Source organism: Micromys minutus (assembly GCF_963924665.1).
Source record: "Micromys minutus genome assembly, chromosome: 4".
Classification (NCBI taxonomy): domain Eukaryota; kingdom Metazoa; phylum Chordata; class Mammalia; order Rodentia; family Muridae; genus Micromys; species Micromys minutus.
In genome coordinates, this window is record NC_137973.1 from 84,816,565 (window position 1) to 84,827,730 (window position 11,166).

At 44.8% G+C, this 11,166-nt stretch overlaps 1 protein-coding gene across 1 annotated transcript in view; it reads left to right on the top strand.

Annotated features, from left to right (window-relative positions):
- The window catches only part of SLC44A5 (solute carrier family 44 member 5), a gene marked incomplete at both ends in the record, with an annotated part of 261,515 nt that extends 250,948 nt beyond the window's left edge, over positions 1–10,567 (top strand). Inside the window, 7 exons of the mRNA XM_080915589.1 lie at positions 313–407; positions 1,994–2,097; positions 3,647–3,720; positions 4,733–4,803; positions 4,918–5,006; positions 6,157–6,241; positions 10,467–10,567. Coding sequence (XP_080771715.1) covers positions 313–407; positions 1,994–2,097; positions 3,647–3,720; positions 4,733–4,803; positions 4,918–5,006; positions 6,157–6,241; positions 10,467–10,567 — 619 coding nt within the window. The remainder of the gene's footprint in view (positions 1–312; positions 408–1,993; positions 2,098–3,646; positions 3,721–4,732; positions 4,804–4,917; positions 5,007–6,156; positions 6,242–10,466) is intronic.
- Between the last annotated feature and the right edge of the window lie 599 nt (positions 10,568–11,166).

An 11,166-nucleotide genomic window follows, 5' to 3' on the forward strand; every position in this document is an offset into this window, starting at 1 on the left:
GTAGCCACAACTCCATAGTTCCTAAGTCTGGCAGTTCCTAAGTCCCAGAGAATGGCAGTGATAAAGTTGGATGACAAAGAAATTAACTTATGTCCCTATTGATCAAGTCAAGTCCTCTATTAGGAGAAATGATTATGGCTTATCTAGAAACACACATGGTTTCAAATCTTTCGTGAGGGCCTCTCTCAGTTTGAATGAGAGATTATAAAAAGCCCTTTCTGTCTGCTGATGCACTTTACCCACGGAATTGTTCGAGAGGCACCCTGTACATGCAGAGCATCTTATCTCCCACTCTGTTTTCTCTTTGCCTAGGTACCACACAGGGTCTCTAGCCTTTGGATCTTTGATCCTAGCATCCGTTCAGATATTTAAAGTGATCATAGAATACCTGGACAGGCGGCTTAAAAGTAAGCTTCCAGAATCCATAGACTTCTGTGAGGAGAATGGGGTGGGGTGGTGGGTGCACGGAGCCCCGGTGACTGGCGTGGGTCTGGGTAGGGGCTTGAATGTATTTTGAAACACAGCTCCACGCCTAGAGCTCAGGCCAGGACAGACGTCACAGTAAGCCTCAGACATCGACCTTTGTCCGGGCCGGACACAATCTACAGACACACAGGCTCTGCTCACACTGTCGTGTAAAAGATGACCAAATGGAAAACCAAGTGGGAGGGCTCACATTTCTTGACTAAATGTCCTGATCTAAGACAAAGACGATAGCCATCAAAACAGGGCAGTTTGGGGACCAAATGAACAACTAGACCTGGAATAGTATGTGGGCCCCATGCCTCAACTCTAACATTTAAAACTATCTGATGGGAAAAGATGACTCACTCAGCTTAATGGTGATAGGAAACGTTGGAATACCCAAATGTAAATGCCTGAAGTTGGACCCATACTTACCGCAAAAACAAAACTAAACCAGAGAGCACATCAAAGATAAAAACATGAGACATAATGCTATAATATTTCTAGGGGGGAAAAAGCATAAAAAGAAATCTTTATGTCATCAGACTTGATAGCAATTTCTTGATTTTTCACACCAAAAGCACAAAGAAAGGAAAAGCAAATTGGGCTTCATAAAAATTAAAAGCACCCACACATCAAAGGGAGCACAGGGTAAAGAGAAACCCACACGGTGGAGGAAAACAGCAGCAAAAACATGCAGGATAAAGAACTCGTGTCCAGATCTCACACAAAGCCCCTGCCACTCGATAGCAAACAGTAAACGTTCAAAGATGGCCCAGGGCGGTGAGAAGAACTCTCATACACACAAGAGTGCTCGACAGAGGCGGAAAAGATGCAGCGTCACACAAACCAGAACCACACTGTGATGGAAACTCACGCCCATTAGGGTGGCCATCAAATACTAACACAGGGACCGGAGAGCGCAGGTTGTTGAGAAACTGGATCCTTCGATGGGAATGCTTCCCCACAAAGCCACTGCGGGAACAACAGCAGTTTCTAAAATGCTAAAAATACAAATTCATACTGACCCAGAAATTCCACTTGTACCCCCCCTCCGCCCCCCTGCCAACAGTCCACTCACCAGAGCCCAAGGTGCGAACCACCCGCATGTGCACTACTAGTGGAGAGGCCCGGGGTGCGTGATAGGCCTCCACGTGATGCTGAGTGATAAAAAGGATCCTCTCTGTAATGCTCTGTTTGGGATTTCTAGTAGGGACAGCCCTACATCACCAAGTAAAATATGAGCTGGGGGGGAGCAAGAGAGAAAAGAACGTGGAAGGATTTTTTTATTTAAACTGAGCATCAATTTCTGTTTGATAAGAACTTCTGAAAAAGAATAGTGAAATTATTATACAACATCATAAACGTGCTAAAGCCGCAGAATTGTATCCTGAAAAAATGGCTAAAATGTCAATTAGGTGTACATTACGATAAAAAAGCAAAAACGTAATTCCTATTTTCAATGTCATTGCATCATTGAGTCTGAAGCTGACGTCATTAATGGGCGCACATGCCCCTCCCCCCACAGAGGCTCAGAACAGTGCCGCTCAGTTCCTGCACTGCTGTCTACGGTGCTGTTTCTGGTGTTTGGAAAAGATGGTGAAGTTTCTAAACAGAAATGCCTACATCATGGTAAGTAGGCCGCGGCTTGTTCATGGTGCCCCTGCTCCGCACAGCTGACCCTATGTCTACCTGTTGCCTGGAGAGCGTGACGGTATCACATGGCGGTATCACGTGGTAGTATCACGTGATGACATCACGTGATGGCACCACATGATTGAATTTGTCACTCTGATATGTGGGTGTGCAACTCCCACACATGAATCAGGGCTGTGCTTTTCTTGAGATAGTATAACATGTAAGAGAAAATGTTTGTGTTAGATTTTAAAAGTGTGTTAGAGGCCAGAAAGATGGCTCCGGAGGTAAATGTGCTTGCTGCCAAACCAGACAAGGTGAGCATGGTGGAAGGAAATATCCAAATCCTGAAAGTTGTTCTCTGATTTACATAGGCATGCTGTGGGGTAAATACACACACACATACACACACACACACACACACACACACACACACACACATGCACGCACGCATGCACACACAAAACTGAGAATGCATATGCACAAATGCCTATGAACACACACTTGCATGCACCTACACATGTGCACACACGCGCACACACATACACATGTACATATATGAACATACACATGCACAAACACAAAAACATTATTATTAGCAGTTAGTAGTTTTGTTTTGTTTTGTTTTGTTTTGTTTTTTGAGACAGGGTTTCTCCATGTAGCCCTAACTGTCCTGGAACTCACTCTGTAACCCAGGCTGGCCTCGAACTCACAGAGATCTGCCTGCCTTTGCCTTTAAATGCTGGAATTAAAGGCATGTGGCACCACTGCCTGGAGATGTAATGAAATTTTAGGTAATAAGAATAAAACTGTGAGAGATTGAAATAGTGCTGTTTGTCTAATAGCTATGTTTGAGAGAAGCTGTTGTCCCTGGTTCCCTCAGAGAAGAAAATGCCTTTTTGATAGAGGGGCTTACATCATTTTGAGGAAGAAATTAGTCATTTGAATGAACCTTGTGTTAAAGAGAGTGAACAGCGGAAATGCCTGGGCCAATCTCTGACCCCTTTCCTGTGAGAGTGGGAATGCTAAAAGTTAAACTAAAGTTTCTTTTGTTTACATGGTAGACAGAGAAAACGAGTCTCAAATGTAGAAGCTGCAATATCACAAGGCTTACTCATCATCACAGTGGGGTGGGGTCCGGAAATGAGGTTTGCATAGTCATGGTTAGAAGCTTCAGTTAATTCACCTACCATTAGAGTATAGCGCTGAGACTTTTAATTCATAAATCCTCAGAGTAAAAGGGATTAGATTTCCTTAGGAGTAATTCTTTGTGATGACTACATCTAAATCATCTAACTATGGAAAATGTTTCAAGATAGAATACCCTATCTGAGACTTGACCAAAAAGAATATTTTTTCACTCTACATATAGCACTTCACAACCCCTTAGTGTCCATGATCCTGAGAGTTTTGTGAGGTCAAGACCAGAGAGGATGGGTATCCCACAAACCCAAATGTTAGGGGAAGTAGTGAACTTCCGTATTCCCTAGTGGATGCTGGGTTGTCCTGGATGGTGCTAGTTCACTCACAAGCTCATCTCCTTCAGATCGCATTATATGGCAAGAACTTCTGTGAGTCAACAAGAGATGCTTTCTACCTGCTCATGAGGAACATTTTGAAGTAAGTAATCAGGCCGAAGGCAACCGTGGACAATGTGGTGAGAGGCGGCACAGGTCCTTTGCTTGTGGTTATCCGAGGTGTTTCCGCCCTTATTGTCCACGGTGTTACCAGTTTAGCCTGATAGATTTCAGTCAACATTCATTTCTTTTCATATCTTAGAATTACAGCCCCCCCTCGTCAGTATAGGTGGCTACATGTTTAATTTTATTGACTCTTCTGTTCAAGAAGCTCCCCAGATGACCCGCATTAACACTTTCTTGATACCCATTGCCTTCCCTCAAAATTGTTGGGAAGGGGATGTGCAGGGTCAGAGAACATATTCACACCCTCAGGATCCACGGTGCCTTTGTCAGCACTGCTGAGAGGAAAGACCGTTACCCAAAATCTTTGGCCAAATTAAGAAAGCTTTATTTTCTGTCTGGCCGGACGATCACCCTAAAGTGGGTTTGAAAAAACAGCATTGAACACAGGGGAGGGGAGGGTTTATATAGTCCCCCGAAAACTACAAAACTAGGTAGGGGGTTTTCAGAGGATGGGGGGTTTCCAGAGGAATTTTCGTTTTGTAGGTACTCGGTCAAACATTTCAAAACTGTTTGACAGAACGTTCTGTCTTTACATTCAAGGTATGAGTCAAATTCCATACGGTGGTGAGCATGCCAAATTCAAGGAACAGGTTAAAGCACAGTCAAGTTAAATTTCGCAGCAGACAGAAATGAACTTGTTCTGACCTTTTAACAAAATGGCTTCCATCCTTAAGATAGAGTCAGGCTGGTCTATCATCTCAGAGAGACGGTCACACACCTCCATGGGTCAGCTTCTCACGGTCCTGGTCCCACTGTGCCATTAGAAACAATGACCTCATGCCCTGCCTCTAAGTCCCCTCCTTGTATTTTACAATTGTCATATAGAATTTTACCAAGTACACAGCAAAGTGAACCCATTACAGATTTCAGGTGTGGAGTGTGTACAAATGCTGAATTATACTTTATTCTTGTCTCCCCCTGATGCTCAGAGTCACGGTTACAGATGAAGTCACCTACTTTGTATTACTCCTGGGGAAAGTCCTGGTGACTGGGATTGTAGGTAAGTGGTGTTGACAACATGGATGAAAAGCTGTAGAGTTTGGGGACTGCTCGGCTACAACAATCTCCACAACCCTTCTCAGTGTGTGACTCACATGTTCTGCCCTTTCTATAGGTTTCTTGGCCTTCTTACTTTTCACAGAGAGACTACAAAGAATTGTTGAGGGACCAACAACTCTAAATTACTACTGGGTTCCCTTCCTGGTAAGAACGGGGGACTTAGTCACAAAATCAACCAAGGGTGATTGGCTTTGGCAATAGAAATTTATTCCTCGGATTCTGGAAGGCTTGGAGGTGTCAGCTGGGCTTCCTCACAGACGTGCTGAAGAGGAAGGGGGCAGACCAAGTCTCTCAGCAGCAGGCACTGAACCCTGTGTAAAGGTCCTCATGATGACCTCACTACATCCCAAAGCCTTTCTCTTCCATTCTATCACATTGAGGATTGAGGCTTTAACCTAAGTATTGGGAAAGCAGCCCAGTCTATGGAGAGTTAGCATCACCGACGCCATGATCATTAGCGATGAAGACATTAAGAAAAGGAAAACAACAGAAAAGGCAAAGGCAGTGGGCATTGTTGTTCTTAATCTGAGGCCCCCACCTCCTGATTCGGATGCTGTGTTCCTGGGCAAGAGCGGCTCTATTGTTAAGGTTGCAGGCACCAGGTTTACTGGGGGCCTCGCTAGTGCGATACATTTGTAAGGAAGTAAGCAGAGCCAGGTAGGACAACAGAGGCTGCTTCACAGTGCACAGTGCTTTCCCCAGATAAACTAACAGGAGCTTCTGGAAAAGAAGTCAGGAGCTGAGCCCCAAGGTGGGGCTCTAACTTGAAGTGGTTCCCAGTGGGGAGAAGCTGCCTACGCAGAGAGATATCTGAGTCTTCTTTGCAGCCAGCACCCCAGATCCCTGGGGATGAATGAATAGACAGCTGGGGAGAGTTGAATGAAATCCTGCTGGATCTGTTCCAGTGAGCTAGCGCTCCTCATCTGTGTGACAGGAATGCTTCTCGTCCCCCATGCCAGTCCCCCATGCCAGAGCAGAGGTACAGAAAGACTGAGTAACTCTGAGGACCCAGGTAGTACATGCTCTTAACGCTTTAGACTCTATTGCCTTGTGCAGGATCTTAATGCTGAGGTTCTTTGGGTAGGGACCAGGATCATTGTTAAGAGGTGGTTATGTGAGCAGGCACATGTTTTGTTTTGTTTTTAAATCTCAGGGTAGCTAGTTATCACACAGCCAGAGGAGTCTGTATTGCAGATATCCCCAACACCAAGCGTGCCAACCTGTCCTCACTCGCCTTGGTTACTGCTGCTCTGAGTGAGGTCAGTGACAGTGTTGCTTCTCTGTCTGTTCACAGACTCTTGTGTTAGGATCTTACCTGATTGCTCATGGGTTCTTCAGCGTCTATTCAATGTGTGTCGAAACCATTTTCATCTGCTTCTGTAAGTATCCAGTGTGTATGTTTGAAAGACAGGAAAGGTAAAATTTCAGCTGTCTGTCTGGCTTGGTGATTTACTGTTACCTAGCTTCAAACGGGAAGTAGAATTTATTTGGAAGGAGACGTTAATTTGTAGATGTTCTTTAGTTCCGTTATGGGGTGGGGAGAAAGAGAGGAGAGAGAGAGACAGAGAGACAGAGAGGAGAGACACAGAGACAGATCTCATACATACATACTCTGGTAAAGTCAAGATGTACAGGTTTCAGAGAAACATGGGGTCACTACATCCAGTGAGCCATGATGAGTAGACAGGCCTCTAGTAGGAATATGCACAGGAAGTTTGTGTGCCTATGTGGAGACTCGGCATTCAAAGCTTTCTTTGGAGCTCCCTTCACCTAGATCGTGCCCTGGAGAATGGAAGCTCTCCATTAGCCCATGACCTAAAATAGCCCAGGGAGACTGCCTTACCAAAAATGTCTTCTCTCCCAGTATTTCTCACAACCTGGAAAGGTGAGATCAACACAGAAAGAACAGGGAGCCCAGTGGCCATGCTGGGGCTGAGAGATTATTTCTCAGCACATGGGTCTTCAGAGAGACAGAAGAGTCTGCCTCTGTGGAAGAAAGGTGGCTTCGTGGCAGATCAGGGAGGAAGATGATCGCTGAAGCGAAATATCTAGACTATAACTCGATCTGATTTTTTTTTTCCCTAAGCATTTTTTTTTAAATCAAAAAACCAGACAACAGACTGGCTCATGTGGAGCCAAGAACTTCAGTCTTTGCCTGGGCTCTCTGTTTTATTTAAGAAAAATGGTGGTGGTGGTGGTGGGGACTGAAAAGATGGCTCAGCTGGTAAACGGGCTTGATGCTGAGTTTGACAACCTGAGTTCAAGGCCCATGGTGGAAGGAGAGAACTGATCCCTGCAATTCATACATGAATTCTACGTCATACATGAACTGTGGCCCATGCATTCACACATGCAGACACACGGAAATAGATGCACGGAATTAAAACACTAAAGAAAAAAGAAAAGCCCACACTCCTGCCAAAGACTGGAGTTAGATTTTCAGTGACTCTGAGCTCCTTGTTGGATGATTTATACCTTCTTAGAACTCCATCTCCAGGGTGACCAGACACCACCGCACTCACCCAACTCTGCCCCACGCACACCAATAACATAATTTTAATGACTTTAGGGTTAAGGAAATGGAGCAATGAACAAAGTGTTTGCCACATAAGCCGAAAGTGTTCAGTCTTCCCAGGTAAAAAGTGGCGAATGCTTGTAATCCCAGCACTTGGAGGCACAAAAGTAGATCCCTGGACCTCAGTGATTAGTCTGTTTGGCATAATTGGCAAGTTCACACTGATGTCTGTGAACAACCTCATCTCAAAAAGCAAGGTGGACAGACAGCTATGAGAAATGATGCCTGAGTTTAGCCTCTGGTTTCCATGTGCACACGCACATACATACACATATACGCATGCATGCACCCACATAAGCATGCCCAACCCATAGGTAAGTAACAGGTAAAATGGTTTAACCTTTGACCCCAGTGCTGGGAAGGTTAAAACAAGAGGACTTTGGATGCAAGGCCAGGCGGGGTAGATAGCAAGACCTTACCTGGAGGCTTGAAAGGCTTAAAATATGGAATTAAATCTCTGTTTTACATTTTTCTTGGAGTTAGTGATATGTGGCAATTTGTTACTCTCCAAAATGAACAGTCGCAGAGGTGACTTTAGAAACCCCCAGGAAGAGCTGCCTTATGGTGGTTTTGGAAATAAAGCTCCTAGGGCTCAGGGAGTGTGAGGTGTGTATCATGGGGGTGGGATGGGCTTTTCTCTGAGGCCGTCTCCGTCACCAGCGCTGTGTGTTTGCCTCATATCTGGTATGCTAACACTGATTTCTTTTCTGGTTTCTCCCTGTTCAACCCTCCAATCTGTAAAACCCTGGGTTCTTGTTCTGCGGCGTCTCCCTGCCTTTGCCCCACCTTGGCTAACACCCAGGTGAAGATCTGGAGAGGAACGACGGGTCTGCAGAGAAACCTTACTTTGTGACACCCAGCCTGCACAGCATTCTGACCAAGAAGCGCCCAGTTCCCCAGAGATAGAGTAGAGAAGCCGGGCAGGAACTTGGTGAATTAGATTGACTGCAAGATGCTTTAGGGCCGTGTGCAAGTATTTATGCTGTTTCTGAAAAGGTGTGCTGGGTGCCGTCTGAGGAATCGGGCATTTGACAGTGGCCTAGTTTACTTTACAGACGGTGGTCCCGAGTGCAAACAGCAGCGCAGCTGACAATGTTTCACTGACTTCTATAACTTTGCTAGCCTTTCTTTTTTACAAGTGTATATTTGTAAAAGGGTATTCAGGCAGTTTTATACGGCACTATAAATGTGTAACCGATTAGCCATAAAAATATTGAGTTGTAGTTGAGCAGCATATGGTACTGAATCTGTGAATATGCTGCTGTGGTTATAGTTACGGTTGAAGCTGGTGAACAGCTCTCTAAAGCTATGATTCAACTTGCATTCCTAGCTTCCTAGAAAGTATATTTCATGTGGCGCGAGGTCGTCCATGACAAGCGAAGGACAGGCAGGTCCTGTGGGCTCAGCACTAACCCTGCTGTAGGCAAAATGAGCCTGGATCCTCAACTCTCTGTCTTAGTGCGATGAGACTCATTCCTGGGTGAAGTCTGAGTTTGGGGAATATCATCTCCACTGCTGTAAACCTCTGGCCACCTGGAACTACCTGAACAAAGCAGAAATGGCTACCTCCCTCATCACTTGCCTTCCCAGAATTCCCTGACGCAGCCGTGTAGAAGGCCTGTGTACTCTCCTTTTCGTGGGTGCACCCCTGCATGAGGTCAGAGTTCAACCTTCAGTGAGGGAGCAAGGCGGATGAGTCTGTTCATCCTATCAGGTACCACATCTGGTGCTTCCTTGGGGCATGTGTGTTTCAGATTAGGAGTTCTGCCATCACCACAGCCCCAGGGCTTAGAATGGAAGCAGGTTTGTTGTGGCCACGCCTAAATCTCATAGGGTGCAGGAAAGTGTGAATTTGACTCATACATGTTGCATGCTTTTCCCTGTGTGTAGAAATGGGCCACCTAGCTAAGTATAAAAATCCCCTCCACAGAGCACAGGATTAACCGGTGCCCTTTTGGTTTTCATGTCAGATCGTCTATATATTAATAATGTAATGTGTGGCTATCATATGGTCCACACATTTGAGGGTAGGAAGGATATCCTTGTCTTATAAGTTAATATGAATGCTAATTTACTTATCTTGAAGTGTATGAACCTAGATTTAGAATGGTTGTACGGAAGCTTCCTACAGAGAGCCAGTAATTCTGGGGTTTTGATGTTTTGGTCCACGTGACAGTCACCAGCTTGTTCTTGGCTTGCTTTATTGGGATCATCGGTCCCAAATGTCACCTGCCATTTTTCCCCTTGGCAACAGAGAAAATCGATCTCTTATCTATTTTTCTTGCATTTTGGTAGTATTCAATTTACTACCATGCAGGGGCCTCAACAAAAACTCATGACAATGGTGGCATATAGCCAGTCTGCAGCTGCAGGTTTCCACCAACCCACGAGCTTGTGTTAGGGTGTGGGCCACTCTCTGGACCATGATAAAACCCTCTATTTGATTCAGATACACGAAGAAACTGTGCGGCTGGCTATAGATGAGATGTAAAAACTTAGCTGTCTGGTTTGCTGTGTCACAGTGTGTCCCCACGCAGAAAAATAGTCTCTGTAATTAAAATGAATAGAGTAAAATTGAATGTTGTTTTTTAGAAGAACTTTAGAAGCCATTTTCTTACACAGCAATTAAGGTTTTAAAAACAGAGCAATATTTACAGAACTGTTATGGGAGGATCTGAGATTATACACAAAGATTATCAAGGTTTTACAGTCTAAATTGCCAAACAAGGGCAATTTGGAAATAGATATTGTAATTTAGAAAGTAAATTTGGATGAGGAGTAAATGTTATTTCCTCAGTCACTCCGTGAAAATGCTTGAACTGCCGCCAGAACTGATCTGGGACACAGAATGAAATAATATCTCATCGATGGAATAATAAAGGGCTGATTTCTCATAGCTGTTTACAATGACGCTGGTGCTGTCTGGAAGAGCGGTGCTTGGCGTTGCTGTGCAGCGGGTGGGCAGAAGGTGGCGATGTTGCTCCTCCCACCGCTTCGCTGTCTATTGACTCTGCCCTCCTCCCTCCTAGTGGAAGACCTAGAAAGAAACGAAGGCTCTCCTTCAAGACCCTATTTCGTGAGTCCGACTCTAAAGAAACTTTTGCAGCAAGGCAAGATGAAGAAGCAGTAGGAAAGCCAGCTGGGCGTCCAACACACCTTCGTAGTGCTTTGGTTGGGGACAGTCATACCCCAGCCTTACCGGCTTGCGTTCGCATCTCATACCAAAGCCTGTGAAGCCATCAGAAGTCGCAAGGGAATTGTTAATTACATGCAACATTTTTATACTAAGACCTTTCGTTTTGTAGTTTATTCTTATCATTATTTTTTTTTTTACATAGTGATTTGGATGTTTTGAAAAATATGTTGGACATTCATAATCTTTTTAACTCGATGAAGGATACATGCTTTAAATTGATAGCTCCTAATATATTTTTAAGACTTCTGTAGGGAAATTGGTAATTAAAGCAAGATAAATGCATTTTAAGGCCTTTCCCCCGCTCCTGCTTGACAGTGAACCGGTTAGGTGGACCATGGGCTTTGGTCTTTGCCTTGTAGAGCTGCCAGTCCAGCCTTTACCACTCACCCCTCAGTGCCTTCCTGGCTGGTCAGTACTTCCTGGATCTTGTGGGCAAGCATACAGACCTCGTTTGAAAGAAACTAAACTTTAAACCCTGCATTGTGGAGTGATGACACGCTTTCTCACGTTTCTTTTGTTTGGTTGTTTTCATT